We start from the raw sequence: 27,570 nt of genomic DNA, 5'->3' as shown, positions 1-27,570 counted from the left end.
TTAATGAGAGTAGGATATTAAAATATCCAACTATTATTATAGAATTGTTTCTTTAATTCTATTTTGAGGATCTGCTATTAGATGTGTAAATGTTTTTACTTTTTACATCTCCATTCTGAATTGAACCTTTTATTAATATGTAATATTCTTTGCTGCTTCTAAATTTTCTTGATTTAAGGTCCATTTTATCTGATATTAGTGTAGCCACCCTTATACCCCATTTGATTACTAAATGCATGAAATATCTTTTTTTCCATCCTTTCATTTTCAGTCTACTTATGTCTTTGGATCTAAAGTGAGTCTCCTGGAGATGGCATCTAGTTGAATCATTTTTTTTTTAAATTCGTTCTGCCAATCTCTGTCTTTTGATTGGAGAGTTTAATGTATTTATATTTAAAGTACTTATAAGGAGAAACTTATTCCATCATTTTGCTATTTTTTCTGTATGCCTTATAGCTTTTATATCCCCAATTTCCTGCATTACTGGTTTTTTTTTTTTTTTTTTTTTTTTTTTTGATTGAGTCTCACTCTGTCACCCAGGCTGGAGTACTGTGGCACAATCTCAGCTCATTGTAACCTCCGCCTCCTGGGTTCTAATGATTCTTCTGCCTCAGCTTTCAGAGTAGCTGAGATTACAGGCTGATGCCAGCATACCAGGCTAATTGTTTTTTCCTATATTTTTAGTAAGAGATAGATTTCACCATATTGGCCAGGCTGGTCTCGAACTCCTGACCTCAAGTGATCCACCTGTCTCAGCCTCCCAAAGTGCTGAGATTACAGATGTGAGCCACCATGCCCAGCCAGCATTACTATTTTCCTTTGCATTTAGTTGATTTTTTTGTAGTAAAACATTTAAATTCCTTTCTCATTTTCTTTTGTAAATATTCTGTAACTCTTTTCTTTGTAGTTATCAGACAGTACATTTAATATACTAATGTTATACTAATTTGAATTTATATCAACTTAACTTCAGTAACATAAAAAACTGCTCCTTTACAGCTCCATCACCACCCCTTTCAGTTGCTGATGTCACAAAATTACATCTTTATACACTATGTGCCCAAAACATAATTATTTTAAATGCATTAAAATTTTAAATTACGTAGAAAACAAAATGTAAAGTAACAAACTTTTGTTATGATACTATTAGCTTTTATAATTCCCTATATATTTACCTTTATTGAGATCTTTACTTCTTATGGCATTAACTTATTGTCCAGTGTCTTTTCATTTCACCTTGTAGGACTTCCTTGAGCATTTCCTACAGGACAGGTCTATTGACAACAAACTCCATCAACTTTCATTTATCTGATAATGTCTTAATTTCTTCTTCACTCTTGAAATAGTTTTACCAGATGCAAGATTCTTGTTTGACAGTTTTCTTCTTCTAACAGTTTTGAGGGTGGATGGGGAAAGGCTTTTCTTCTGGTTCAGCCCATTGCCTCTGGTTGCTGAAGTTTCTGATATCTGCTGATAATCTTGAGAGATTTTTTTTTAACGTGATCCATGGCTTCTGTCTTCCTGATTTCAAGATTCTCTCTCTGGCTTTGGCTTTTGCCAAATTTATAATAACATGTCTTGGTGTGGGTCTCTTTGAGTTCATTTTACTTAGAGTTCATTGGGCTCCTGGATGTTTCTATTAATCAAATTTGGAAAGTTTTCAATCATTATTTCTTCAAATTATCTCTCTGCCCTTTTCTTTATTCTCCTTCTTGAATACCACAGTGTATACATTAGTCCACTTGATGGTATTCCAAAGGTCCCTTAGGCTCTGTTTACATTTCTTTGATCTTTTTTCTTTTTTTCTTTTTTTGATCTTTTTTCTTTCTGTTCCTCGGACTAAATAATTGCCATTGTCCTACAGTAAAGTTAATTAATTGTTTCTTCTGCCTATTCAAACATGACTTTTTTTTTTTTTTTTTTTTTTTGAGATGGAGTCTTGCTCTGTCGCCCAGGCTGGCGTGCCGTGGTGCAATCTCAGCTCACTGCAGGCTTTGCCTCCCAGGTTCACACCATTCTCCTGCCTCAGCCTCTCCAGTAGCTGGTACTACAGGTGCCCGCCACCACACCTGGCTAATTTTTTGTATTTTTAGTAGAGACAGGATTTCACCATGTTAGCCAGAATGGTCTAGATCTCCTGACCTCATGATCCACCTGCCTTGGCCTCCCAAAGTGCTGGGATTACAGGCGTGAGCCACCACGCCCAGCCTCAAACATGACTTTCAATCCTACTAGTTAATACTTTATTTCAGTTATTATACTTTTCCACTCTAGAATTTTTTTTTTCCTTTTAAAGTTTCTACCTCTTATTGATATTTCCATTTTGTTTGTACATCATTTTCTTGACTTCCTCCACATCTCTATTTAGTTTTTAAAGCATCGTTAAGACAATATTTTAAGGTATTTTTCTAGTATATCTGCCTTCATGTCTTTTTCAGTACAATTTCCATTCATTTTTTTTTCCTTTCATCCTTTGATGGGTCATACTTTCCTGTTTCCCTCTATGATTCTGAGTTTTATTAAAAACTGGACATTTGACTCTAATAAAGTGGTAATTCTGGAAATTATATTTTCCTCATTCTCCTAGGTTTGCTGCTGTTTGTTACTTTTTATTTATTGTTTTTGTTTTTTGGATTGCTGTCTCTGTGCTTAGGATCAGCCTGGGGTGTGAAAATAAGTTCTTCTCAGGCATTTTCTGAGCCTGTGTCTTTCCCTGAGCATGTGTGGTTACTTTATAATTTTATTTATACATGCAGTTGTGTTTTAATGCCCTAATACTTAATGTATGAATCCCAAAAGAGGAAAATGAGAAAAATGAAGGATGGTGTGTAAAGGGAGCTAGTCTTTTAAAGCCCCTGTCACTTCAAACAGAGGGGCAGGGTCTCGTGCCATGCCAGGAGTTTAGGGGACATGAATAGTTTGGAAACACTGTAAATTAATTAGTAATTTAATTTAATTTAATTTAATTTGATAGCCTTTTCTCTGGCTCTTAGGCTATGTGCACCTCAGTGTAAATCAACAGAAGGGTTTGACTAATTGGTAAAGCAACATTTATTGCAATCTCTGGTTTGGGGATGAATGCAGAAAGGCTTTGCTTCTGGTTCAGCCTTACTCTGGAACAAGATATACATATGGCTCTACAGGTTAAACAAAGCCAAAACATCATGGTGGCCATGCTCCTTGGAGTTCCTGATTAATGAGAAGAGCATCTCATATTCTAATAATCCTCCAAATTGTGTGGCTCTAGAATTTTATTTCTAACTTCTTTATCCCCAAGATCATTAAAACTGAATTATGGAAGCTATTATCCCAATGTCCTACAACAGGTCTGACAGCTATAATTGTGTAGCCCTTTAGGAAAAAAATAATCTTGGTAGGACTCTTAGAAGCATGGCTTGGAGGACTGCAGGTTTGCCATCTCATCCATGGATGTGTAGTGGGATGGATGACTTGGCTGTTTACTCAAGGCAATTTTTGTTATTAGGTAAGGTCAAGAATTGGCTACTGTCCTCAATTTGATGCCTTGCTGGAATATATGACTGCTCAGGAAATAATGATTATGTATGCCAGAATATGGGGAGTCTCTGAGCCCCAGATTAAGCTGTATGTGAACAAATGGTTGAATTCACTGGAACTGGAGTCTCATGCTGACAGGCTTATCAGCACCTACAGGTGAGTCACTATGCTACCGCTCTTTTCTGTTGATGCTGCTAACATTGAGGTGCTTCCTTTTGTTCTTGCTGTTTGAAATGAAGCTTACAGCTCCACCTAAGCTCCGCTTCCCACAATTACCTACTTGTGAAACTATCTAATGTTCTGCTAGGCTTCAGATGCCAGTAATAAGGCAAATCAATACAGTTCTACATCTTCCCTTTGCAGAGATGAAACGCAAAGTCTTGGTTCTATTTGAACTATATCCTCTGAACCTCAAAAAAAGGAGTGTCTTCTCTTTCTAGGGTCCCTATAGTTCTTTGTCTACCAAGTAAGGAGGAATGTAGGCCCTTTGAATTATGATGTGATTTATGTGACTTGGAAACTGTAACACTCTAAGAACATGGGTAAATAAATGCCACTGATAATGCTGCCAAAATTTATTACATAAAAGTCACTCCTCTATATCTCAAATTTAAATAAATTGATATACACATTTGTAATTGGGCCTGCTACCTAATCAAAGTCACATATAATCAGCATTGCGGACGTCCATGTTAAGTGTTTGCTGGGACGCTCAGCATTTGGGAAATTTGTACTAACTCTTTCCTATACATAACTGATATGTATAGCCATTTCTTCTCTCACTTTTTCTCTCCTTCTTTGGCCATGAAGTGAAGGAAACAAACGTAGGCTGAGTACTGCTATTGCCCTAATGGGAAGGTCTTCAATCATCTTCCTGGATGAGCCATCAACTGGCATGGACCCAGTAGCCCGACGCCTGCTCTGGAACATAGTGACAAAGACACGCGAAAGTGGAAAAGCCATCGTTATAACCTCCCACAGGTGTGGCTCACTGGGAGGCTTGGTTGAGGGCTAGCGAGAGAGTTGTAGTGGCTGTAAGAGGGAATTATTTAGGCCCAGTGGATAATATTGGACAGTAAACTTGCCTGAGTACGTTAGTTCCTCATTAGGAATTAGGATTCATGTTAATCCTAACAAATCAAATGACTAAAAATCCTCACTGAGTTTAACAAAAAAAGTGAGGAAAAGACAGGACTTCAGAAGATGCTCTATTTGAAAATTGGGCACGATGTTCTTTTTCATTTGAAAAATTCCCACTTCCCATCGACGAGTTTTATGATTGGAAAAATACAACTTCTGATTGAAAATAGGGTCGCAAAATTCTGGCTCTGATTGAACTACACAGTGTCCTCCAAAAGAGAACTTTTTACTTTTACCCTTACAACATTCTGCCCTTTTGTTTTGCAAGTATGGAGGAATGTGATGCGCTCTGTACCAGTCTAGCCATCATGGTGCAAGGGAAGTTCATGTGCTTGGGCAGCCCTCAGCATCTCAAGAACAAGTTTGGCAACATTTACATCCTCAAGGTCAAGGTCAAGACTAAAGATAAATTAGAGGATTTTAAACGTTTTGTTACAACAACATTTCCAGGTAAATTAAGTTGCGCTACCTTTGTCAGAAATATATTACATCGGCCCGGTGCAGTGGTTCACGCCTGTAATCCCAGCACTTTGGGAGGCTGAGGCGGGCAGGTCACTTGAGCTCAGGAGTTTGAGAAATGTGTTAAATCATGTTTGTTGTTCTCACCATCCATGTGATTTATGTCTTCAATAGCAGTTTTCTGTGAGTTATTGATAGGTATTGATTTTCTATAATGTCCCTTTGGCAACGTTTGATACTATAAGTCTCTTGTGGCAGATTATGCTAAGTTTCACAAAAAACAGAGGTTCTCACAAACTCTTACATCACCTAACAAGGCAGTTTTATGTTTATAAATTAGTTGGGTGCAGTAGCTCACGCCTGTACTTCCAGCAACTTGGTAGGCTAAGTCCAGAGAACTGCTTGAGCCCCAGGGTTTAGGCTGCAATTAGCTATGATTGTGCTGTTGCACTCCAGTCTGGGTGACAGAGCAAGACCCCATCTCTAAAAAAATAATGATAATAAATAAAAACTAAAAATAAATTATATACCTAAAGTCCTATTTTAGCATAATTCTCAATTAGTTTCACAGATTATTCATGTCAAATTTTAAGGTTTTTTCCTTCACACTACAAATGCAACTTTATGCTTTTACTGTCTCAGCTAGGATATGGTATTGAAATGCAAATAAGAACGTTGCCAAAGGAACATTATAGAAAATCAATACCTATCAATAACTCACAGAAAATTGGTATTGAAGACATAAATCATATAAATGGTGAGAACAACAAATACAATTTAACACATTTCTCAAGAACATATTTCTCTCCTTTCAAGAGGAGTTTGGTTTCTGAGTGCTGTTTCTTCATGCTAAATTCAGTAGGCACCTCTCTGCCTACATGGAACAGTACAAGTGAGACCATCCATTTCGATCTTTCTCTTATCTCTCTTTCCTTAACCTAAAGTGTGGGCAATGGCAAGGCTTTTAATAATTCTGGCTTTTCATCTTAGTTTCCACTTTAGTAGGCTGAGCAAAATACCACAGAAGTTCCTGTTGTGTGTTAGGCTAAGGGGTTGAAAATTTGTCTCCTAGGCAATGGAAAATAGCAAAATTGATTACACAATAAGAATGAAAATCAGGGTCAGGTACAGTGGCTCATGCTTGTAATCCCAGCACTTTGGGAGGCTGAAGTGGGTGGATTACCTGAGGTCAGGAGTTCAAGACCAGCCTGGTCAACATGATGAATCCCCATATCCATTAAAAATACAAAAATTAGCTGTACATGACGGCGTGCACCTGTGGTCTCAGCTACTCAGGAGGCTGAGGCAGGAGAATTACTTGAACCGGAAAGGTGTAGGTTCCAGTGAGCAGAGGTCATGCCATTGCACTTTAGCCTGGGTGACAGAGAGAGACTTCATCTCAAAAAAGCAAAAAGAAAAGAAAATCAGAAAACAGATATGAAATGGATGGTCAAGCATATGTGAAGAACGAGCTGTGTGGAAAAATTATCACCCCAGTGTTGGTCATAGTGTTGATGGTGTGCCCTTGACACATGTAGATGGATATGTCCATTAAGAAGTTGAATATTCACTTATGCGTTTGTGTGGCAATTTTTTTTTTTTTTTTTTTTTTTTTTTTTTTTTTTTTTTTTGAGACGGAGTCTCGCTCTGTTGCCCAGGCTGGAGTGCAATGGCCGGATCTCAGCTCACTGCAAGCCCCGCCTCCCGGGTTCACGCCATTCTCCTGCCTCAGCCTCCCGAGTAGCTGGGACTACAGGCGCCCACCACCTCGCCCGGCTAATTTTTTTTGTATTTTAGTAGAGACGGGGTTTCACCGTGTTAGCCAGGATGGTCTCGATCAAATATTTTTTGAGGACTTATTGTGTCAGAGTTTGATTTGATGTGATCAATAAATCACTTTAAGAAAGCTCTATAGGCTAAGGCACGGTGGCTCACACCTGTAATCCCAGCACTTTGGAAGGCCAAGGCGGGCGGATCACAAGGTTAGGAATTTGAGACCAGCCTGGCCAATATGGTGAAACCCCATCTCTACTAAAAATAGAAAAATTAGCCAGGCATGGTGGCAGGTGCCTGTAATCCCAGCTACTCGGGAGGCTGAGGCAGGAGAATCGCTTGAACCCGGAAGGTGGAGGTTGCGGTGAGCTGAGATCGCGCCACTGGACTCCAGCCTGGGCAACAGAGTGAGACTCCATCTTAAAAACAAAATCAAAAAGCTCTGCACACTTCAGGATAATACAGAAAAACAATTCAACAAAATCAGGTAAACAATAAATTACCCAGACTAGTAACTTAATAGAAACATTGAAATTTCTTCTTAAAAAATCAAACAGAAATCATGGATATGTAATATACAGTGAATAAAATGAAGAATGCAGTAGAAAGCATTAACAGCAGAATTTATCAAGCAGAGAAAACTATCTCAACTCAAATAGGCTTTTTGAAAATATACAGTTAGACAATTAAAAGAAAAATTAAGAGGAATGAAGAAAGCTCATGAGATTTATAGAACAGCATCAAAAGAGCCAGTATTTACATTATTAGAGTTTGTGAGGAAGAAGAAAAAACAAATTGTTAGATTATTTAAAGAAATAAAAGCAGAAGATTTTCCAAATATTAAGAAAAACATAAATATCCAGGTACAAGAGGGTCACATATCTGCATTCGGATTCGATACAAACAAGGCTACATCAAGACATTATAATTAAATGGTCAAAAATCAAGCACAAAGAGAGGATCCTGAAAGCAGCAAGAGAAAAAACAAAAGCAAATAACATATAAGGGAGATTCCATAAGGCTAGCTGCAGATTTCGCAGCAGGGACCTCATGGGCAAGGAGAGAGTGGGATGACATGTTCAAATTACTGAAGAGAAAAAAACCTGCCAACCAAGATACTGTATCCAATACTATGTTGAATAAGAGTAGTAAGAGAGGACATCCTTGTTCTTGTGCCAGCTTTCAAGGGGAATGCTTCCAGCTTTTGCCCATTCAGTATGATATTGGTGGTGGGCTTGTCATATATGGCTCTTATGAGTTTGAGGTATGTCACTTCAGTATCTAGTGTATTGAAAATTTTTAACCTGAAGGGATGTTGAATTTTATCGAAGGCCTTTTCTGCATCTATTGAGTTAATCATGTGGTTTTTGTCTTTAGTTCTGTTTATGTGATGAATCACATTTATTGATTTGCATATGTTGAACCAGCCTTGCATCCCGGGGATGAAGCCAACTTGATCGTGGTGGACAAGCTTTTTGATGTGTGGGTGGATTCAGTTTGCTTATTTTATTGAGGATTTTTGCGCTGATTTTCATCGAGGCCTGAAGTTTTCTTTTTTGTTGTATCTCTGTCCAGTTTTGGTATCAGGATGATGCTGGCCTCATAGAATGAGTTAGGGAGGAGTCCCTCCTTTGGTCACCAGCCTACATGTACCTGTAGGAGGTAGCTGGAGACCTCTGTTGGAAGGTTTCACTCAGTCAGGAAGAAAGGGATCAGGGACCCACCCAAAGCAGCAGTCTGGCTGCTTTTTGGTATAGCAGGTGTGCTGTGTTGTGGGGGACCTTTCCTTGTTTGGACTGCCTGTATTCTTCAAAGCTGACAGGCTGAAGTGGCTGAGTTGACCAAACCACAGAGATGGCAGCTGCCCCTCCCCCAGGAACTTGGACCCATCTCAGGGAGACTCCAACTCACTGCCATTGGTTGGCTGGGATTCCAAGCCAGTAGGTCTTAACTTGTGATGTGATGTGGAAGTGGGGCCTGCAGAATGTACTGCTTGGCTCCCTGGATTCAGCTTACTTCCTAGGGATATGTACAGATGGACCTTCCACTTTGCCAAGGATCCCAAGGCTGGAGTATATAAAACTCCTGGGTCTCTGTGTATACCTGAGTGGATGCTCTGTCAAGACTTCACAGAGCTCTGTGTATCAGACCCAAGGCCCTGGTGGTGTGGGCTCATAAGGGGATCTCTTGAGCTGTGGGTTACAAAGACCCATGGGAAAAGCATGGTTTCCTGGGCAGGGTCTCACAATCACTCGGTGCTTCTCTTGGCTAGGGGTAGGGGTTCCTTTGGCTCCATGGGGCTCCTTGGTGGGCCATCTCCACCCCGTGCTCTTCCTTGTTCTCCATGGGTTGAGTTTTTAGCCAAGTTGGTCCCAATGTGAGAATCTGGATATGTCAGCTGAAGGTGCTAAATTCACTCACTCCTCTCCATTCTTCTCCGTGAGTACTGTGAACCACAGCCACTTCTAATAGGCTGTCTTGGATTGGGTCCCTCTGCAAACATAAGACTTTTAGAAGGCTCAGATTTTTCATATTGGGCATGTCAGCTGATAATTTATTGTACCTCAAATCCTGCCTTCAATACTTGCTATGAACTCCATATAATAAGATGATTTCATGAGGAATAAATCTGCTGAAAGCATTAACCATGTCATGGATACCAAAGGGAGTGGGTTAGCAGGTCATATCTCCTTTCATATTGACCTCCTCTATTCACCCCTCCACAGTATATAATTAAATGTAGTAATATTTTGGCAATTTCAAATGAAGCCTGTAAGATTATTCGCCTGTCCTATTTTCCTTTCTTAGGTAGTGTCTTAAAACATGAGAATCAAGGGATCCTTAACTACTACATTCCTAGCAAGGACAATCGCTGGGGAAAGGTGATAGTAGCAACCTTGCCCTTCTAACATTGCATGTTAAGAGAGCACTAACGATGGGGAGTATTTGGGATTCGGGAATGTGGAATGGGAACCTGGCATTGTTGGGGGAGTAGCACCATTAGGTTGCTTTTCAAACACCCCTAGAGTTCAATAGCTACAATTTCTTGTCCTGAATTCCATTATTACTCCATATCCATCAAGCAAATGGGAACAGAGAATGGCCTCCTCTCACTTTCTCAATTCTCTGTTCTTCCACCTTCTCACCTCTCCCTTCTGTACCTTCTGTCTTCCAACATACACTTGATAGGAACTGGGGGAGTGGAGGAGAGGCTCATGTGAGTTGGGGGCTGAAGGGGAGATTGCAATGGTAACTGCGTTTTTGTTGCTGTTGTTAAAGGTGTTTGGCATTTTGGAGCAAGCTAAAGAGCAATTTGATTTAGAAGACTATTCCGTCAGTCAGATCACACTGGAACAAGTCTTCCTGACCTTTGCTAACCCAGAGAAAGTATCCAGTGATGATGAAAACGAGGTGCCATGAGATTCATTTACAACCAGTGACCCTCGTGTCTTTCATAGATGACACCTGGATGCATACGGGGACCTTCCTGTGCATGTATATCTTGGTGTAAATATATTTACATAATAAAGATTTTCCCAAAGAAGAACGTTTGTCCCCTTCATTGCAGATTTAGATGAGCAACCTGTGTATCCAGCATGCTCAAATCCGAAGACATTTGGTGAAATTCCTGTTTTCTCTCCTTGAGATATGAAAGAGCAGCATTTGTCAGGGTTGGGACAGGAACCTGTTCCTGAGGGTTCTGGACATTTGAACAGAAAGATCCAGTAATGATGGAGCTGTCAGATGGAACAGCCCAAAGAACAAGAGCTTTATGTTTTAGCAGTTGAGTTATGGATAAGAAGAGCATAAGGCCTGGATCACATCAGCTTTCCCATGGATACACACACACACACACCACACACACATTCACACTCACACACAGGTGCAGATATACATGCACATACACATATATCTAATATAAATCATCAATGTTGGAGGGCTGAGTTGGGTTACTATTTCAGACATCCAAAATAAAGTTCATATGCTTCAGTTGAAAGAGAATTTTTGCACCAAGAACATTTGGGGTCCATGACCAGAAAAAAAAAAAGATTATTTAAAAATAATGTGTTTTCTTTTCTACCATTGTCTCCCCTCTAATAAAGAAGAAAAGAAGAAGAAATAAAGTGAAGAGGGAGGGACACAGAGATACTTTCTTCTGATTCTTGCCTAGGCAGATACTTGGAGTCCCCCATAAATAATATGAGAAATCTAATCACCTCTTCAGGATTCATAGACAACTGAGTAGAAAACTAGGATGGTTCTTGTAGAATTGCAAGATGAAGAGAGTCTATAAGGCTGCTCTATTTTGGGGTGACTTGTTCAATGTTTTCAAATCCTTACTTGGATATTGTTGGTTATAAAGTGACATCCACCAGATGCTTACTGGTTTTTTTTGTTGTTTTTTTTTTTTTTTTTTTTTTTTTTTTTTTGTTTTTTTTTTTTAGATAAAGAGGGAATTTGAGTTTGTTTCTATGAAGTGTCTAGGAGTATAAGAAGTCTCCAATTAAAACAAAATTGAATTTATAGCTCTTTCTCTGGTTCGTAGGCTATGCTCACCTGAGTGTAAATCAACAGAGGGGTTTGACTAATTGCTAAAGCAACACTCACTGCAGTCTGCAGGTTGGTGGGGTGGGGAAAGGCTTTGGTTCTGGTTCAGCCTTTATATGGACCAGCCTTTATATGGACAAGATGTTGTACAGGTTGAACAGTGCAAATACATCCATGGCGGCCATTCCCCTTGGAGTTCTTGATTAATGAGAAAACCATCTCATAATCTAGTACTACTCCAAAATGAGTAGGCTCTGGAATTTCATTTCTAACTTCTTTATCCCCAAGATCATTAAAACTGAATTATGGAACCTACTATTCCAATGTCCTACAATAGATCTGACAGCTATAATTCTGTAGCCCTTGAGAAGAAAATATCTTGGTAGGACTCTTAGAAGTATGGCCTGGAAGACTGTAGGTTTGCCATCTTATCCATGTTGTCTGGTGGGATAGATGACTTGGGTTTTTACTTAATACAATTCTTGTAATTAGGTTAAGGTCAAGAATTGGTTATTGTCCTGAATTTGATGTCTTGCTAGAATATATGACTGCTCAGGAAATAATGACCATGTATGCCACATTATGGGGAGTCTCTGAGCCCCAGATCCAACTGTAAAGAAATGGTTGAATTCACTTGAACTGGAGCCTCATGCTGATGAGCTTATCAACACCTACAGGTGAGTCATTATGCTGCTGCACCTTTTGTTGATGCTGCTAATGTTTGAGGTGCTTCCTTTTGTCCCTGCTGTTTGAAATGAAGCCCGTAGCAACACCTAGGCTCCTTTGCCCACAGTTACTTAATTATGAAACTGTCTAATGTTCTACCAGATTTCAGATATGAGTAGTAAGGCAAATCAATGTAGCTTCACATCTTCCTTTTGCAGAAATGAAACAATAAATCTTAGTTTTATTTGAACTGTAGCTTCTGAACCTCAAAAGCTATCAATGAAGAGAGAGTTTAGGATTGCTAAAGCAGCTAGAATTTGAAGAGCAGGGTGCTGGTAAAGAGGAAGCGAGGGCCCAGAAATTTGAATGGGGTTTGCTGTGAGTCATGAGCTGGCCTGTGCCATGTGCAAAGGGAGAAATGCTGTGAGGCCTATCAGAGAATGGCACCTGCTGGACTGAGAACTGAATGTGTTACCGGTGGAAGATAGCTGAGTTACTGGCGGTGAATCTGTGTGCAGCTGCAGCTACCTCAATTCTTGCCTCCTCAGAAGAAAGAATTCAACAGAGGGGCATAAGGCAGAAAAAGAGACCAAGGCAGGTTTCAGAGCAGGAGTGGAAGATTATTTAAAGGCTTTAGAACAGGATAAAAAAGGAAAGGAAAGTATGCTTGAAGAGACCCAACCAGGCACCAAGGTCAAGCGCCCTGTTTAACAGTGATCCTAGTACTTTATAGGCTGGCCCCTTTCTCATGATTCTTCCCTTAGGGTGGGCTGCCCGCATGCCTGGTGCACCCCTCACCCTTTGGAGGTGAGCACGCGCAGCGTGTTCCGGAAGTTGTCCACATGCCCATCTGAGGCTTTCTTCCCTCAGAAGTTCTAGTGGAGTAACCCTGGAAAGTCATACTCCGCCATTTTGTTTCTTAATGCACATGCCCAGGAAGTTGCTACTCCCTGGTGTCTGCATTCAATTAACACCGTTAATTTCGTGCAACAGGTGTTGACTATAAGGAAATGGCCTCTCCAATTTATCGTTTTTTTGTTTTCTTGGTTTTTTGTTTTTTGTTTTTTTTTGGAGACGGAGTTTCGCTCTTGCTGCCCAGGCTGGAGTACGGTGGTACAATCTCGGCTCACCGCAACCTCCACCTCCTGGGTTCAAGTGATTCTCCTGCCTCAGCCTCTCGAGTAGCTGGTGCCCGCCACCATGCCCAGCTAATTTTGTATCTTTAGTAGAGACAGGGTTTCTCCATGTTGTTCAGGCAGGTCTCGAACTCCCGACCTCAGGTGATCCACCTGCCTTGGCCTCCCAAAGTGTTGGGATTACAGGTGTGAGCCACCGCACCTGGCCCAATTTATCACTTTTAGAGAGGCAATGTGATAACTGCCAAATCATCACCCGACATTCCTGGTGGGTGGGGGGAAGAGCCCTCTCCTGCCCCGCTCATACCTGTCTAACTACCTGTAACAAACGTAGACCCGGAGTTTACATAGTGCAGAGAATGTCGGAATTCTTACTGAGCCACAGTAGAGACACCTTACTGAGCACCCCTTATAGTTATAACTCCAGAAAAGCCATGCCTTAGAAGTAAAGATCATGTCCTAGAATAAGATGAAAAATGTAAATAGACCCACCCTAACAAAGAATAAAATAAAAGCCTGACAAAATCAAAGGGAGCATGTGAAATATAGGAAAGCTGGGGAAAGACATTTACTTCTGTGAACCAAAAGTATCTGAGACAGGTCTCAATCAATGTGGAAAGTTTACATGGCCAAGGTTAAGGATCAGCGCCTGACAGCCATGTATATGCCTTTCTCCAAAGATGATTTTGAGAGCTTCAATATTTAAGGAGAAAGGATTGATATGGGTGAAAAGGAAGAAAATTTAAAATGTTAATTTCAGCTCTTTGGGAGGCCAGTCCACTGGACTGGCCTCAGGAGTTTGAGAACAGCCTGGGCAACATGGCGAAACCCCATCTCTATCAAAAATACAAAAATTAGCCAGATGTGGTGGCATGCGCCTGTGGTCCCACCTACTCGGGAGACTGAGGTGGGAGGACTGCTTGAGTTCAGGAAGTGCTGGAAGCACTCAAGCCTGAGTGACAGAGTGAGACTCTGTCTCAAAAGAAAAGGAAAAAAAAAAATTTAAAAATGTGTGGGTAGACAAGAGACAAAGGGTTGCATCCTCTTGAATCTTTGATCAGCCTTTCACTGAATATACAATTTACATGTGAGAGGATGGGCAGAGGAATAGTCACTTATGTCATTGTCTGGCCCAGAGAATCTTCATTATTTTTACATAATATAATGTAAACAATAGGGCAGAGGAAGCAATCAGATACACATTTGTTTAAGATGGACTTTCAGTTCTGTCCTTTGTCCTGAACCTGTGAAAATAAGCTATCAGGCCTGGTGCAATGGCTCACGCCTGTAATCCCAGCACTTTGGGAGGCCAAGGTGGGCAGATTACCTGATGTCAGGAGTTCGAGACCAGCCTGGCCAACATGGTGAAACCCTGTCTCTACTAAAAATACAAAATTAGCCCAGCGTGGTGGTGCATGCCTGTAATCCCAGCTACTGAGGAGGCTGAGGTGGGAGAATCCACTTGAAACCAGAGGTGGAGGTTGCAGTGAGCTCAGATCGTGCCATTCTACTCCAGCCTGGGCGACAAGAGTGAAACTCTCTCAAAAATAAATAAATACATACATACATACATACATACATACATACATAAATATTAATTAAGCTATCAATTTACATTGCCAGGGTGAAATTCAACAGAACTGTTTTAGGGTAAAGACCTTCAGATGCACATGGAATTTCCCTGTGGGCAAATTGTGAGGGAGGTTATGTAGCTTTTTATCCTTATAGCTGTCTTATTTAGGAATAAAACGGCAGGCAGGTTTGTCTGACATCATTCCCAGCTTGAATTTTCCCTTTGGCTTAGTGATTTGGGGGTCCTGAGATTTTTTTTTTCCTTCCACACTTCCTAACTCATTTTATCTATGATAGAAAAATGCATGAATAGGGGGAATGAAAAAGTTAAAGCCAATATCACTCTGGAACATAAATGCACAAATCCTAAACAAATTAGTAGCAAATTAGGTCTAGAAATATATTAAAAGAATAAAACATCCAGACCAAGCTGGATTTATCACAGGAAGGAAAGGTTTATTTATAATTTGAATCAATCAATATAAGTTAACACAGTCTTAGAATGAAGACCAATCTGTTCACCTCAAAACATGGAAAAAATATATGTGACCAAAAACAATAATTATAGCATATTATAAATTGATGTGAACTTTCTTTTTTCCTTTTTTTTCCCTGAGACAGAGTCTCACTGTGTTGCCTAGGCTAGAGTGCAGTGGCATGATCTCGGTTCACTGCAACTTACACCTCCCAGGTTCAAGCAATTCTCCCTGCCTCAGCCTCCCAAGTATCTAGGATTACAGTGACCCACCACCACACCCGGCTAATTTTTGTTTTTTTTTTTTTTTCAGTAGAGACAGGGTTTTGCCATGTTGGCCAGGCTGGTCTTGAACTCCTGACCTCAGGTAATCCACCCACTCAGCCTCCCAAAGTGCTGGGATTACAGGCATGAGCCACCATGCCTGGCCCCGGGAATATTTCATCAGAGATAATACTTGACAGGGTAGGATTCTGAAAGAAATGGGAAGGAAATGCCAACATCGAAATTATGCATTGGAGAGCCATGATTAATGCCTCCAGCCCTAAGATGGCAAGGTAATGTTGTTCCCAAGTATAAACCCACATCACTTTCCTTTGGTGTGTTTTACTCCTACTGTTGCCTCCTTTCCCTTTACATTCTCCCACTCCATGCACAAACACACTCACCATGAGGGCTCAGGGTAGGTAGTTGGGCTCCATGCAGTCAAATTGGACTCCACGTTAACAAAACTAACAATTCGAGCTTTCCAGCAATGAACTCGTCTGCTCTTCCATGTCTACTCTTCCTGTCTGCTGGTTTCCACTTCCAGGGCTTTCAATGTGTTCTACACAGAAACCAGTTCAAGGACTGGGTTTTCTTCTGCAATAAAATGCTAGAGCTGTGGCAGAGACCTCCACTGTGAGAGCAGCCATGGAATTGGCTAGGAAGTGACATGATGTGGAAGTGGTAGATGTGTCCACAAGATGGCACTCCTAATTTGTAGTTTAATGCTTAATAGGACCTTTTGCAATGGACAAATGGGATTTTATGATTTATGTAGCTGGTGTCATGAATTATGTTTCAAATCCTGCCACATTTTGAACAATTTATTTTTGCCCCTTTCCAATATTGGGTCATAACCTAAGAATGAAAGGACATTATAAGCAGGGGTGTGTGTGTGTGTGTGTGTGTGCACTTGATCGTGGAGACTCGTGTGTTCCTCCTACCTTACCTGAACTGTTGAATGAAATTACAATGACTGGACTCAGGGTCGCAGCTAACTTGGGAAATGGGATTTTGAAGTACTGGAAACAGCTTTGTATGCCATGTTAATGAACTTGAACTTTATCCTGAAAAACGTGGCTGTCTCAGGTGGCTTGATCACAGCACTGCTTCCCAAATTTCACTCAATGGTACCTGTATAATACATTCATGATTTTTGCTGTATATCCGTATCATCAAGTTACTTAACGTTTTTACACCAACTTTTATTATTTTATTAATGTACTTAAAGAGGAAATTCACTAGTAGCATTGCTTGTCTTAATCAAAATAAATATATTATTAAAATGGAACAGTGCTAAATAAGATGTACACATGGACATAGAGTGTGGAATGACAGACACTGGAGACTCCGAAAGGTGGAGGGGTGGGAGAGAGGTGATGATGAGAAAGTACTTAATGGGCACCATGTACATTATTTGGGTGATGGGTAAACTAAAAGCCCAGACTTCACCATTACTGCAATATATCCACATAACATAACTGTACTTGCGCCCCTTAAATTTATACAAATTTTTAAAAGGAAAAAAATGGAAGTGTTCATCTATGTACCAACTTAAAATCATCTCATGCACCACTAGTGTTAAGTCTACCACACGTGGGGAAACTGTATGGTATGAATTGGGTTGAGGGTGTCCCCAACAGGCACAGAAATTGGGTTGGTGCCAGGTTTTTAATGCCCGGACCTTAAATCGTTAGACAGCCCGAGTCCGTTGTAGGCCTGGAGCAATTCAGACACAAGGCAAAAAGGACATAAATTTGCCTATGCCTTGTAACGTCTACACCACCAGCCTTTCTGAAACTATTGTGCATACGAAATCATCTCAGGATCTTGTAAAAACACCGATTCGGATCCAGTATGGGACCTGGAGTTTATACATTTCTAATCAACTCCCAAATGATATTGATGCTGATACTGTCGGTTTCCCAACGAAGCAACGTAGCAAGGTACGAAACTCTTAAGTCCCTAAAGGGCAGGGACCACGCCTCCCGCGTTAGCACAGTGCCTGGCCCAAGGCACTTTATGGGTTAACACTCGCTGAGGACCGGAGTGAACGCGCCCCCATATCGTCACGTGACTGCCTTTCTCCAACAGCCGGTTTCGGCTCACATAACACACCTACTGTCCAAAACATTTCTATTTTTCTCACACAAAAACTACAGTTAAGTTTTTATATTCTATGTAGCCCCAGCCTAGGACGTAAGATCCACGAGACCAGAGACCTTGTGATGATTCCCCCAGGTTGCTGACCCTCCCGGTGTGTCCCGGGCCTGCTCTGGGGGACACAGCGGCGAATATGCTGAACAAGGCCCCTGTTTCACGGAGCTAAAGATCCAGTAAGGACTTCACCCAGCAAGAGGCAACTACGCTGGGCTTCGATGCCCAGTACCTCTGGAGAAAGGCGGAATGGCAGGAGTCTCCTAAAGTCCCCAATGTCCAAGGACGCGGAAACCCAGGGCCCCCAGTGCAGGTGTCAGTCCGAGGGGCGCCTGCGCAGTCCCAAGAGAGGCGCGTCCCATTGGACAATCCCGACGGAAGAGCCCAAGGTAGCGGGGGGAGTTGTGACGGGCCGCTGCAGACGTACTTAGAAAAGGGGTGCATACTGGATATTCAGGCCAGGAGAAGAACCCAATAAGCAGTGACGTACATTATCTTCTGCATATTTACTTGGGAAATTGTGTGTCTCCCTATTCTGAGTCTTGGAGGAATTGGACTGGTCCAACCTTCTGCAGGGAGCAGTAGAGCGCGGCAGTATAGAGAGTACCCCTCACGAAGGGGACGTGGGAAAGAGGTGGCGGGGAACGCTGGGAAACTCGCGGCCTCCGTCACCATCTTGCTTTCCTTAATCCGGTAGGACCGTGTGTCAGAACAATCTTGAATCATGAAGCTACTAACCAGAGCCGGGTCCTTCTCGGTGAGCTCAAGTGGCGGGTTTGGGGAAGGGCTGGGGGAGCAGTGTGTCGGCAAGGTGATACGAGGCGGAGGTGTCTGGTCTGGGGTCTGGGCCTTGGGATTCGGTCTGCCCTTCAGCTGAACCCTGCGGGCCAAGTGGGCTGCAGACTGGGTTAGGCTTTGGAGGCCCAGCTCATTCTGTGAGCAGAAGAGACCTAACACCGGGAAACCTGAAGAGAGGGGCAGGACGTGAGAGCGGAGTTGAAGCGCCTCCCTGGAGAGACTTACGAAGGTCATTCCGGCACTCAAGTGCTGGAGAACGAGACCGCGAAACCCAGAGGGAGGGGGAGGACGGCACAGCCTTAGCCCCCAACCTTCACTTTATCCGCTGCAGCCTCTGCTCCTTGGTTTATCACGGAGCATCAGTTTCCCCAGCGAATAAAAGCAGAAGAAAGGAGCTCGTGCAGATATAACACTTATCACAGTGCCTGGAACTTCATTCATTGTTAGTTACTACGGTGTCTTAGTAGTCTAACGTTGCTTTTCTTGATCGTATGTTAGACGGTTCCTCCAAGACGTCTCTGTCCTCAGAAGCTCCTTACTTGAGTTTCCCCTTCAAACCTAAATTAAACATAGCTGCCACTTGGGGAAAACTCACACATTAGGGTTATATCACGATGGGGCAGTGGTTATTAAGCGGGGTAAGGGGGAACACTTTTTTAAAAAATCTATAGCGAGGGACAGTATGCCCCCAGGGAACCGGTGGCGATGTCTGGAGACGTATTTAGTTGCAACAACTTGTCAAGAGGGTGGTATTGGCATCGAGAGGCCAGGGACGCTGCTGAACTTACCCCTACAACAAAGAATTATCTAGCCCCAAGTGCCAGTAGTAGTACCTGTGTTGAGAAACCCTCCTAAGATGGAGATGCAAAAGACCAGACCTGGGCATGGAATGTTCTTATGCTTTATGTTTACGTGAATGTGCTGTGGGCTGTATCAATTTAAGCTGTAACTGCATTAACCTTCCTGGTATACCTAGACACACCAGTGATTACCCTTTGAGGGAAGCATGGTTAGATTGGTAAAAGACCCCAAAATGTCCTTCTCCATTCTATTTTACAATAGAAAAAGCTCAGAGAAAACAGTTGGAGAGGCCCAAAGTAAACAAATTGCAGTAAACTTGAAAGCAGTTATTTATGTTTCTAATTTTAGCATTTTATATAGGAGAATAAGCTTGATATATCTTGTTATTAGAACAAAATAAATTAGTAATTGCATGACAGTTACTAGGATAATTTGCTGATTTGAATGGGACGATTAAGAAGCACGTTTACCGGTCTGGCGCGATGGCTCACACCTGTAATCTTAGCCCTTTGGGAGGCGGAGGCAGGCGAATCAGTTGAGATCAGGAGTTCGAAACCAGTCTGGCCAACTTGTTGAAACCCCATCTATACTAAAAATACAAAAAAAAAATTAGCCGGGCGTGGTGGCGGGAGCCTCTAATCCCAGCTACTCGGGAGGCTGAGGCAGGAGAATCTCTTGAACCCGGGAGGCAGAGGTTGCGGTGAGCAGAAATCGTGCCACTTGCGCTCTAGGCGACAGAGCGAGACTCCATCTCAAAAAAAAAAAAAAATATATATATATATATATATATATATATATATCCCCAACAGAGTGTCACTATTTGGGCACATTTGGTTGGAAAACACCTAAAGTCTCACTTGGTTGCGGAACTATAGATTATTCATGTTTGAATTGCTATGCCCGTATACCTTAAAGTTTACTTTTTGGAAAATCATAGGTGAAAATTACAAAGAAGGTTAACTATACCATACCCAGCGAACTAAATTGATGATGATAAAGCAAAGCTAATTGTAATTCATAACTGAAAAGCAGTACTAAAAGCAAATGATAACCAGCAGCCAACCTAGTACAGCACTAGTGCTGGATGTACAACAAAGAGCCTTCTGGACAGCACAGAGTGGAGTCCTTGCAGCCTGTGCGGGGATGTCTGGGAAACTCCAGCGACGTGTTCATTGGGTCTTGGGAGCACCAGGTTTTATTCACTCATCATCTCCTCGGATAACCTCATGAACTTTAGTCATAATCAGAATGATTTTTATGGCATCGTATAACATTTGCCCAAACAAACTGAATAAAATGAGTGCATTTTGGGTCCATTACCTAATATTTAATGGGACCCTTTTACCCTACCAGTAACTGCATTTTATATATTGAGAATCCGCCGTGGATGAAGCCATTGTTAATCTAAGGATGACGTACATGTCATAAATGTTTTATTTAGTCAAAAAAGGTAAGACGTTTGGTTGTGTGGTCTTAATGCAGTACATGAGAGTGAAGATACAATGAAAAATATTGAGGACTTGGAGGAAGTTGCTATATACTTTGTCTTTTGTTTTCTTTTCTTTTGTTTTCTTTTCTTTCGAGTTTTGCTCTTGTTGCCCAGGCGGGACTGCAATGGTGCAATCTTGGCTCACTGCAACCTCCGCCTCCCGGGTTTAAGTGATTCTTCTGCCTCAGCCTCCCCAGTAGTTGGGATTACAGGCGTGCGTCACCATGCCCTGCTAATTTTGTGTTTTTAGTAGAGACCGGGTTGCTCCATGTTGGTCAGACTAGTCTCGAACCCCCGACCTCAGGTGACCCGCCCACCTCGGCCTCCCAAAGTGCTGGGATTACAGGTGTGAGCCACCGCGCCCAGCTGCTTTGTCTTTTTAAAGGTTACTAAGACTATTAAGGAGATGAAACCATTTCAATTGGAAAATAGACTGAACGGGTGAGATTCATTGGGCAGATAAAAGAAGCAAGAAGCTGAAACCTATAAAAGGTTGTGGAGGCAGGCTGGGTGTGGTGACTCCCACCTGGAATCCTAGCACTTTGGAAGGCCGAGGTGGGTGGATTGCCTGAGCTCAGGAGTTGGAGACCAGCCTGAGCTACATGGTGAAATGCCGTCTCTACTAAAATACAAAAAATTAGCCAGGTGTGGCAGCATGTGCCTGTAATCCCAGCTACTTGGGAGCTACGACAGGAGAATTGCTTGAATCCGGGTGGCGGACATTGCAATGACCCGAGATTGCGCCCTTGCACTCCAGCCTGGCACACAGAGCATGACTTGGTCTCAAAAAAAAAAAAAAAACAAAAAGGTTGTGGATGGGGCGATCTGACACTTTTCCAAAAAATGCCAAAGCTTTAGAGCTACAAAGAATGATGAAACTTTTACAAGGTAACTGAAAGTTAAGAAAATACAGCGATTCTTTACATCATAAACAAATAAGCATCAGGAACTCTATAAATCACTAATAAATAGAGGTTTAAGAATAGCTCGGGTAAACTGGTGGGTTAATAAGTTATGCAGCTAGGCGGGGTGCAGTGGCTCATGCCTGTAATCCCAACACTTTGGGAGGCCGAGGCAGGCGGATCACTTAAGATCAGGAGTTCGAGACCAGCTTGGCCAACACAGTGAAACCCCATCTCTACTAAAAAATACAAAAACAAAAACTAGCTGGACATGATGGCACGCACCTGTAGTTCCAGCTACTTGGGAGGCTAAGGCAGGAGAATGGCTTGAACCCAGGAGTTGGAGGTTGCAATGAGCCGAGATTGCACCACTGCACTCCAGCCTTAGCGACAGAGGGACATTCTGTCTCAAAAACAAAAAAAAAAAATGTTATGCAGCTAAATCCTCCCATGGAGGTGGTTATTGCTCCTTTTACCCCTGAACACCCTCTGTTGCTTGGGTACCCTAAGGTACCATGCTTTTATATAAAGCACTGTTCTTGTAAGAAATGTGTGTGACCTGTGTTTTTTGTGTTTAGAGATTTTATTCCCTCAAAGTTGCCCCCAAAGTTAAAGCCACAGCTGCGCCTGCAGGAGCACCGCCACAGCCTCAGGACCTTGAGGTTAGTCCCACTAACTTGCTCGCTAGAACCCATACATGCCTTACTCTCTTTGGTAATATGAGGACATTCATTATATCTCTACTTTATTTTAAATACAGTTTACCAAGTTACCAAATGGCTTGGTGATTGCTTCTTTGGAAAACTATGCTCCTCTATCAAGAATTGGTTTGTTCATTAAAGCAGGCAGTAGATATGAGGACTCCAACAATTTAGGAACCACCCATTTGCTGAGACTTGCATCCAGTCTGGTAAGTATCTTCATTACCTCAAGTGTTTGGAAATGCTGTGGTATCTTGGTCCTGTGTAAAAGAAAAACTAAAATCAAAGGCTTTATATTTGCTTCCTTGACCTGCCATAACAAATTACCACAGACTGGGTAGCTTAAACCAAATAAATTTATCCTGTCACAGTTCTAGAGGCTGGAAGTCAAAGTCAAGGTATCTAAGCCAAGCCAAGATATCAGCAGGGCTGTGATCCCTCTAAAGGTTCTAGGAACGCACACATCCTCCCCTGCCTGTTCCTAGCTTCCAGCAGTTGCCCACAACCCTTCACATTCCTTGACCTGCAGCTGCATCACTGCAGTCTCTGCCTTTGTTGTCACATGGGCTTCCTTCTGTCTGTGTCCACATTTCCTCCTAATGAGGATACCATTTATACTAGATTTAGTGCCCACCATAATCCAATATGGTGTCATCTTAAGTACTTAAATCTGCAGAGACCTTATTACCAAATAAAGTAACATGCAAACATTCTGGCTGGACATAAATTTAGGGGGGAACACTGTTTAACCCAGTACAGTCCCTTAATGTAAAATGAGAAACCACAACATATTTGCTGCAGAGAAGCACTAAATTAGTATCCATATGAACATTGATATTAGAGCATAAGAAATCAGTAAACAAAATTTTAAAACGAAGTGCCATAAATTGAAAGAAAATTAACTTTTTTTTCCCATATGCAAGTCTCTTTCAGAATAGACTAATGAATCCAGTAAGCTTGTGTTTGACAGTGGAAATTTTATATGAATGTACTTAATATAAAAATCTATGCTTAAGCTTTTTGTTGAGCCTTGTTTTATAATTCTTAACTAAAAAGGATGCAGGAATTTAGTAAAATTCTTTTTAAATCTGCTCATAACAGTTAGACAACAGATTTTGACATAGTGTGATGTTTAGCAAACTTGGCATTGAAAAACTACAAAGATAATCATTCTTTTCTTTTTCAAGACGACAAAAGGAGCTTCATCTTTCAAGATAACCCATGGAATTGAAGCAGTTGGTGGCAAATTAAGGTTTGTTAAATAAGTAATAGAAAATAGTGAAAATGCCAGAAAATATTCAATTGTAAGGGAACTTTTCTCTGTTATCAAGGAGGTTGAGGATTTCTTAAGTAACACAAGAAGGAAAAGACTGATGAGTTTGAGTACATCAAAATGTAAAACATCTTTATGTCTTAAAGTAAAAATGTAAGTAACTGACTGGGAGTAGATATCTGCAATATATAGGCATACATCAGAGACATTGCAGGCTCTGTTCCAGACCACCACAAAATATCGCAGCAAAGCAAGCCATAGGAATTTTGTGGTTTCCCAGTGCATATAATAGTTACGTTTACACTAGACTGTGGTCTACTAAGTGTACAATGACATTTTATCTTGGAAAAAAAGTACATAACCTTTTAAAATATTTTATTGCTTTAAAAATGTTAACAATTATCTGAATCTTCAGCAAGTCATAATCTTTTTGCTGGTGGAGGGTCTTTCCTCCGCGTTAATGGCTGCTGACTGATCAAGGTGGTGGTTGCTGAAGGTCGTGGTGACTGACAATTTCTTCAGATCAGACAACAATGTTTGCTGCATTGATTGACTCTTCCTTTTATGAAAGATTTCTCAGTAGCATGAGATGCTGTTTTTAGCCATTTACCCACAGAACTTCTTTCAAAATTAAAGTCAGTTGTCTCAAACCTTACTACTTTTTTTATCAACCGAGATTATGTAATATTCTTTGTTATTTCAACAATGTTCACAGCATCTTCAACCAGGAGTAGATTCCATCTCAAGAAATCACTTTCTTTGCTCATCCATAAGAAGCAATTCCTTATCTGTTCAAGTTTTATCATAAGATTGCAGCCCTTCAGTCACATCTTCAGGCTCCACTTCTAGTTCTCTTGCTCCTCCCACAATATTTGCAGTTTCTTCTCCCTCTGAAGTCTTGCCTCTCAGAGTCATCCATGAGGGTTGGAATTGGCTTCTTCCAAACTCTATGTTAATGTTGATACTTTGACATCCTCCCATGAGTCACAAATGTTCTTAATGGTGTCTAGAATGGTGAATCCTTTGCAGAAAGTTTTTTAATTTACTTTGCCCAGATCCATCAGCGTCTTCACTGTCTGTGGTAGCTATAGCCTTACAAAATATATTTCTTAAATAATAAGAGATGAAAATAAAAATTACTCCTTGATCCATGGGATGCAGAAGAGATGTACTATTAGCAGCCATGAAAACAGTATCAGTCTCCTTCTACATCTGCATCAGAGCTCTTGGGTGACTAAATGCATTGTCGGTGAGCAGTAATATTTTGAAAGGAACCTTTTTTCTGAGCAATGGGCTTAAAATACTCCATCAACCATGCTATAAACAGATATACTGTCATCCAGGCTTTTTTGTTCCATTTACAGAGCACAGGCACAGTCGATTTAGCATAATTCCTAAGGGCTGTAGGATTTTGAGAATGGTAAATGACCTCAACCTAAAGTCACCAGCCACATTAGTCCCTAACAAGTGTCTGCCTATCCTTTGAAGCTTTGAAGCCAGGCATTGACTTTAGCTATGAAAGTCCTGGATAGCATCTTCTTCCATTGTAAGGCTGTTTTGTCAGCATTGAAAATCTGTGGTTTAGTGTAGCCACCTTCATGGGTGATCTTATGTAGATCTTCTGCATAACTTGCTGCAGCTTCCATATCAGCATTTGCTGCTTCACTGTGTACTATTATATTAAGAAGATGGCTTCTTTCCTTAAAGCTCATGAACTAACCTCTGCTAGCTTCAGACTTTTCTTCTGCACCTTCCCTCTCTCAGCCTTCATATAATTGAAGAGAGTTAGGGCATTGCTTTGGACTAGGCTTTGACTTAAGGTAATGCAGTTTGATCTATCCAGACCACTAAAACTCTCTATTATCAGCAATAAGGCTGTTTTTCTTTCATATCTTTCATGTGTTTGGTGGAGTAGCACTTTTAGTTTTCTTCAGGAACTAGACTGGTGCAAGAGGCTTAGCTTTTGACCTGTCTCTGTTTTTAACATGCCTGCCTCACTTCCTCAGAAACTTAATCCTTTCTAGCTTCTGGTTTATAGTGAGAGACATGAGACTCTTCCTTTCACTTGTATACTTAGAGGCCATTGTCGGGTTATTAATTGGCCTAGTTTCAATATTGTTGTGTCTCAGGAGTAGGAAGGCCCAAAGAGAGGAAGAGAGACTTGGGGAACAGCTGGTCAGTGGAACAATCAGGACAGAAACAGCATTTCTTTCTTTCTTATTTATTTATTTATTTTAAAGACAGGGTCTTGCTCTGTTGCCCAAGCTAGAGTGCAGTGGTGCAGACATATCTTATTGCAGCCTTGAACTCCTGGGCCTAAGCGATTCTTCTCCCTCAACTTTCCAAGTAGCTAGGACTACAGGCACATGCCACCATGCCCAGCTAATTTTTTATTTGTTGTACTTATGGGGGTCTATGTTGCCCAGACTGATCTTGAACTCCTGGCCTCAGGCGATCCTCTCACCTCAGCCCAGAGTGCTGGGATTACATAAGTGAGCCACCACACTTAGCCCAGATTTTTTATATATTGTGTTGTCAGTGGTAAAGATGATAGAGAATGTCTCATTCTGCCGATAGGATTATAAATTGATACAACCACTTAGGAAAGAATCAAGGAATATCTAGTAATACTGAAAAACCCCACAGTTTTTAATCACATGCGCAAAGGTATTCTTTATAAAGACTGGAAATGATCTAAGTGTCCATCTTTAGGGAAATGGATAAAGCATGACAGTCATGATGAGACCACTACATGGCCATTACAGAATGAACTAGATCTGTACATCAGTATAGCCCAGCTGAAGGGCAAAATAGTGTGTGAACAAACAGGTTTCAAGATTTTTTTAATGTATAGTTTTTAAAGCAGAAAAATACTATGTAGTGCTTATGATTGTGGTTTCCAGAGTGGGAGAAAGTGAGGGAATTGGCCTTGGAAGGGTACGAAAAGATCTTCAACTTTATTTGCCATTTAAAAAAATTGTGGTCAAATGTATATAACATAAAATTTATCTTCGGTTTTTTTTTTTTTTTTTTTTTTTTTTGAGACAGTCTCACTGTGTCGCCCAGGCTGGAGTGCAGTGGTGTGATCTTGGCTCACTGTAACCTCTGCCTCTCGGGTTCAAGCGATTCTCCTGCCTCAGCCTCCTGAGTAGCTGGGATTACAGGCGTACGCCACCACACTTGGTTAATTTTTGTATTTTCAGTAGAGACCAGGGTTTCCCCCTGTTGGCCAGGCTGGTCTCAAACTCCTGACCTCAAGTGATCTGCCCACCTCAGCCTCCCAAAGTGCTGGGATTACAGGTGTGAGCCACCGCACCCAGCCCAAATTTATCATTTTCTTAAGTGTGCAGTTAAGTGGCATGTAGCAACCATCACCAACATTCATCTCCAGAACTTTCCTATCTTCTCCCACCTGAAACTCCGACTCCTGTTAAACAATGGCTGCTCATTCTCCCCTCCCCTCTGCCTCTGGCAACTGCCATTCTCTTTTCAGTCTCTACAAATTTGACTACTCCAGGTACCTCATAAGTAGAATCATACAATATTTGTCCCTTTGTGACTGGCTTATTATACTTAGCATAATGTCCTCAGGTTTCATCTGTGTTGTAACATGTGACCAGATTTCACTCATTTTAGGGTGGAATTATTTGCTGTTTTTTTTTTTTAATTTTAAATTTTAGTTGATGAGTATGTGGAGTTTTGTTGTATTATCGTTCACACCTTTTATACTTCAGAAATTTTCTTTCCAAAGGAATTGGTTGATACAACAGAAGATTATAAGGGAAAGCTTACTATCCTGATTCAGATGATTTACTGTAGTTTATTTTCCAATTCAGTGTGACCGCAACAAGGGAAACCATGGCTTACACTGTGGAATGCCAGCGGGGTGATGTGTAAGTA

At 41.3% G+C, this 27,570-nt stretch overlaps 2 protein-coding genes across 5 annotated transcripts in view; both read left to right on the top strand.

Annotated features, from left to right (window-relative positions):
- LOC126944488 (phospholipid-transporting ATPase ABCA3-like) overlaps positions 1-10,435 on the top strand; it is a 179,919-nt gene extending 169,484 nt beyond the window's left edge. For all 4 annotated transcript variants that reach the window (XM_050774024.1, XM_050774026.1, XM_050774023.1 and 1 more), the window contains 5 exons: positions 3,485-3,672; positions 4,327-4,497; positions 4,925-5,106; positions 9,697-9,770; positions 10,168-10,435. In XM_050774024.1, coding sequence (XP_050629981.1) covers positions 3,485-3,672; positions 4,327-4,497; positions 4,925-5,106; positions 9,697-9,770; positions 10,168-10,308 — 756 coding nt within the window. In that variant the 3' untranslated portion in view covers positions 10,309-10,435. The remainder of the gene's footprint in view (positions 1-3,484; positions 3,673-4,326; positions 4,498-4,924; positions 5,107-9,696; positions 9,771-10,167) is intronic.
- A 6,745-nt stretch (positions 10,436-17,180) lies between these two features.
- LOC126944495 (cytochrome b-c1 complex subunit 2, mitochondrial) overlaps positions 17,181-27,570 on the top strand; it is a 31,132-nt gene continuing 20,742 nt past the window's right edge. Inside the window, exons 1-5 of the mRNA XM_050774041.1 lie at positions 17,181-18,463; positions 22,275-22,358; positions 22,457-22,606; positions 23,585-23,649; positions 27,507-27,563. Of these exons, the coding sequence (XP_050629998.1) occupies positions 18,431-18,463; positions 22,275-22,358; positions 22,457-22,606; positions 23,585-23,649; positions 27,507-27,563 (389 nt within the window). The 5' untranslated portion in view covers positions 17,181-18,430. The remainder of the gene's footprint in view (positions 18,464-22,274; positions 22,359-22,456; positions 22,607-23,584; positions 23,650-27,506; positions 27,564-27,570) is intronic.

Source organism: Macaca thibetana, chromosome 20 (genome assembly GCF_024542745.1).
Source record: "Macaca thibetana thibetana isolate TM-01 chromosome 20, ASM2454274v1, whole genome shotgun sequence".
In the NCBI taxonomy this organism is placed as follows: domain Eukaryota; kingdom Metazoa; phylum Chordata; class Mammalia; order Primates; family Cercopithecidae; genus Macaca; species Macaca thibetana.
This window is presented reverse-complemented; position numbering and strand designations above follow the sequence as displayed.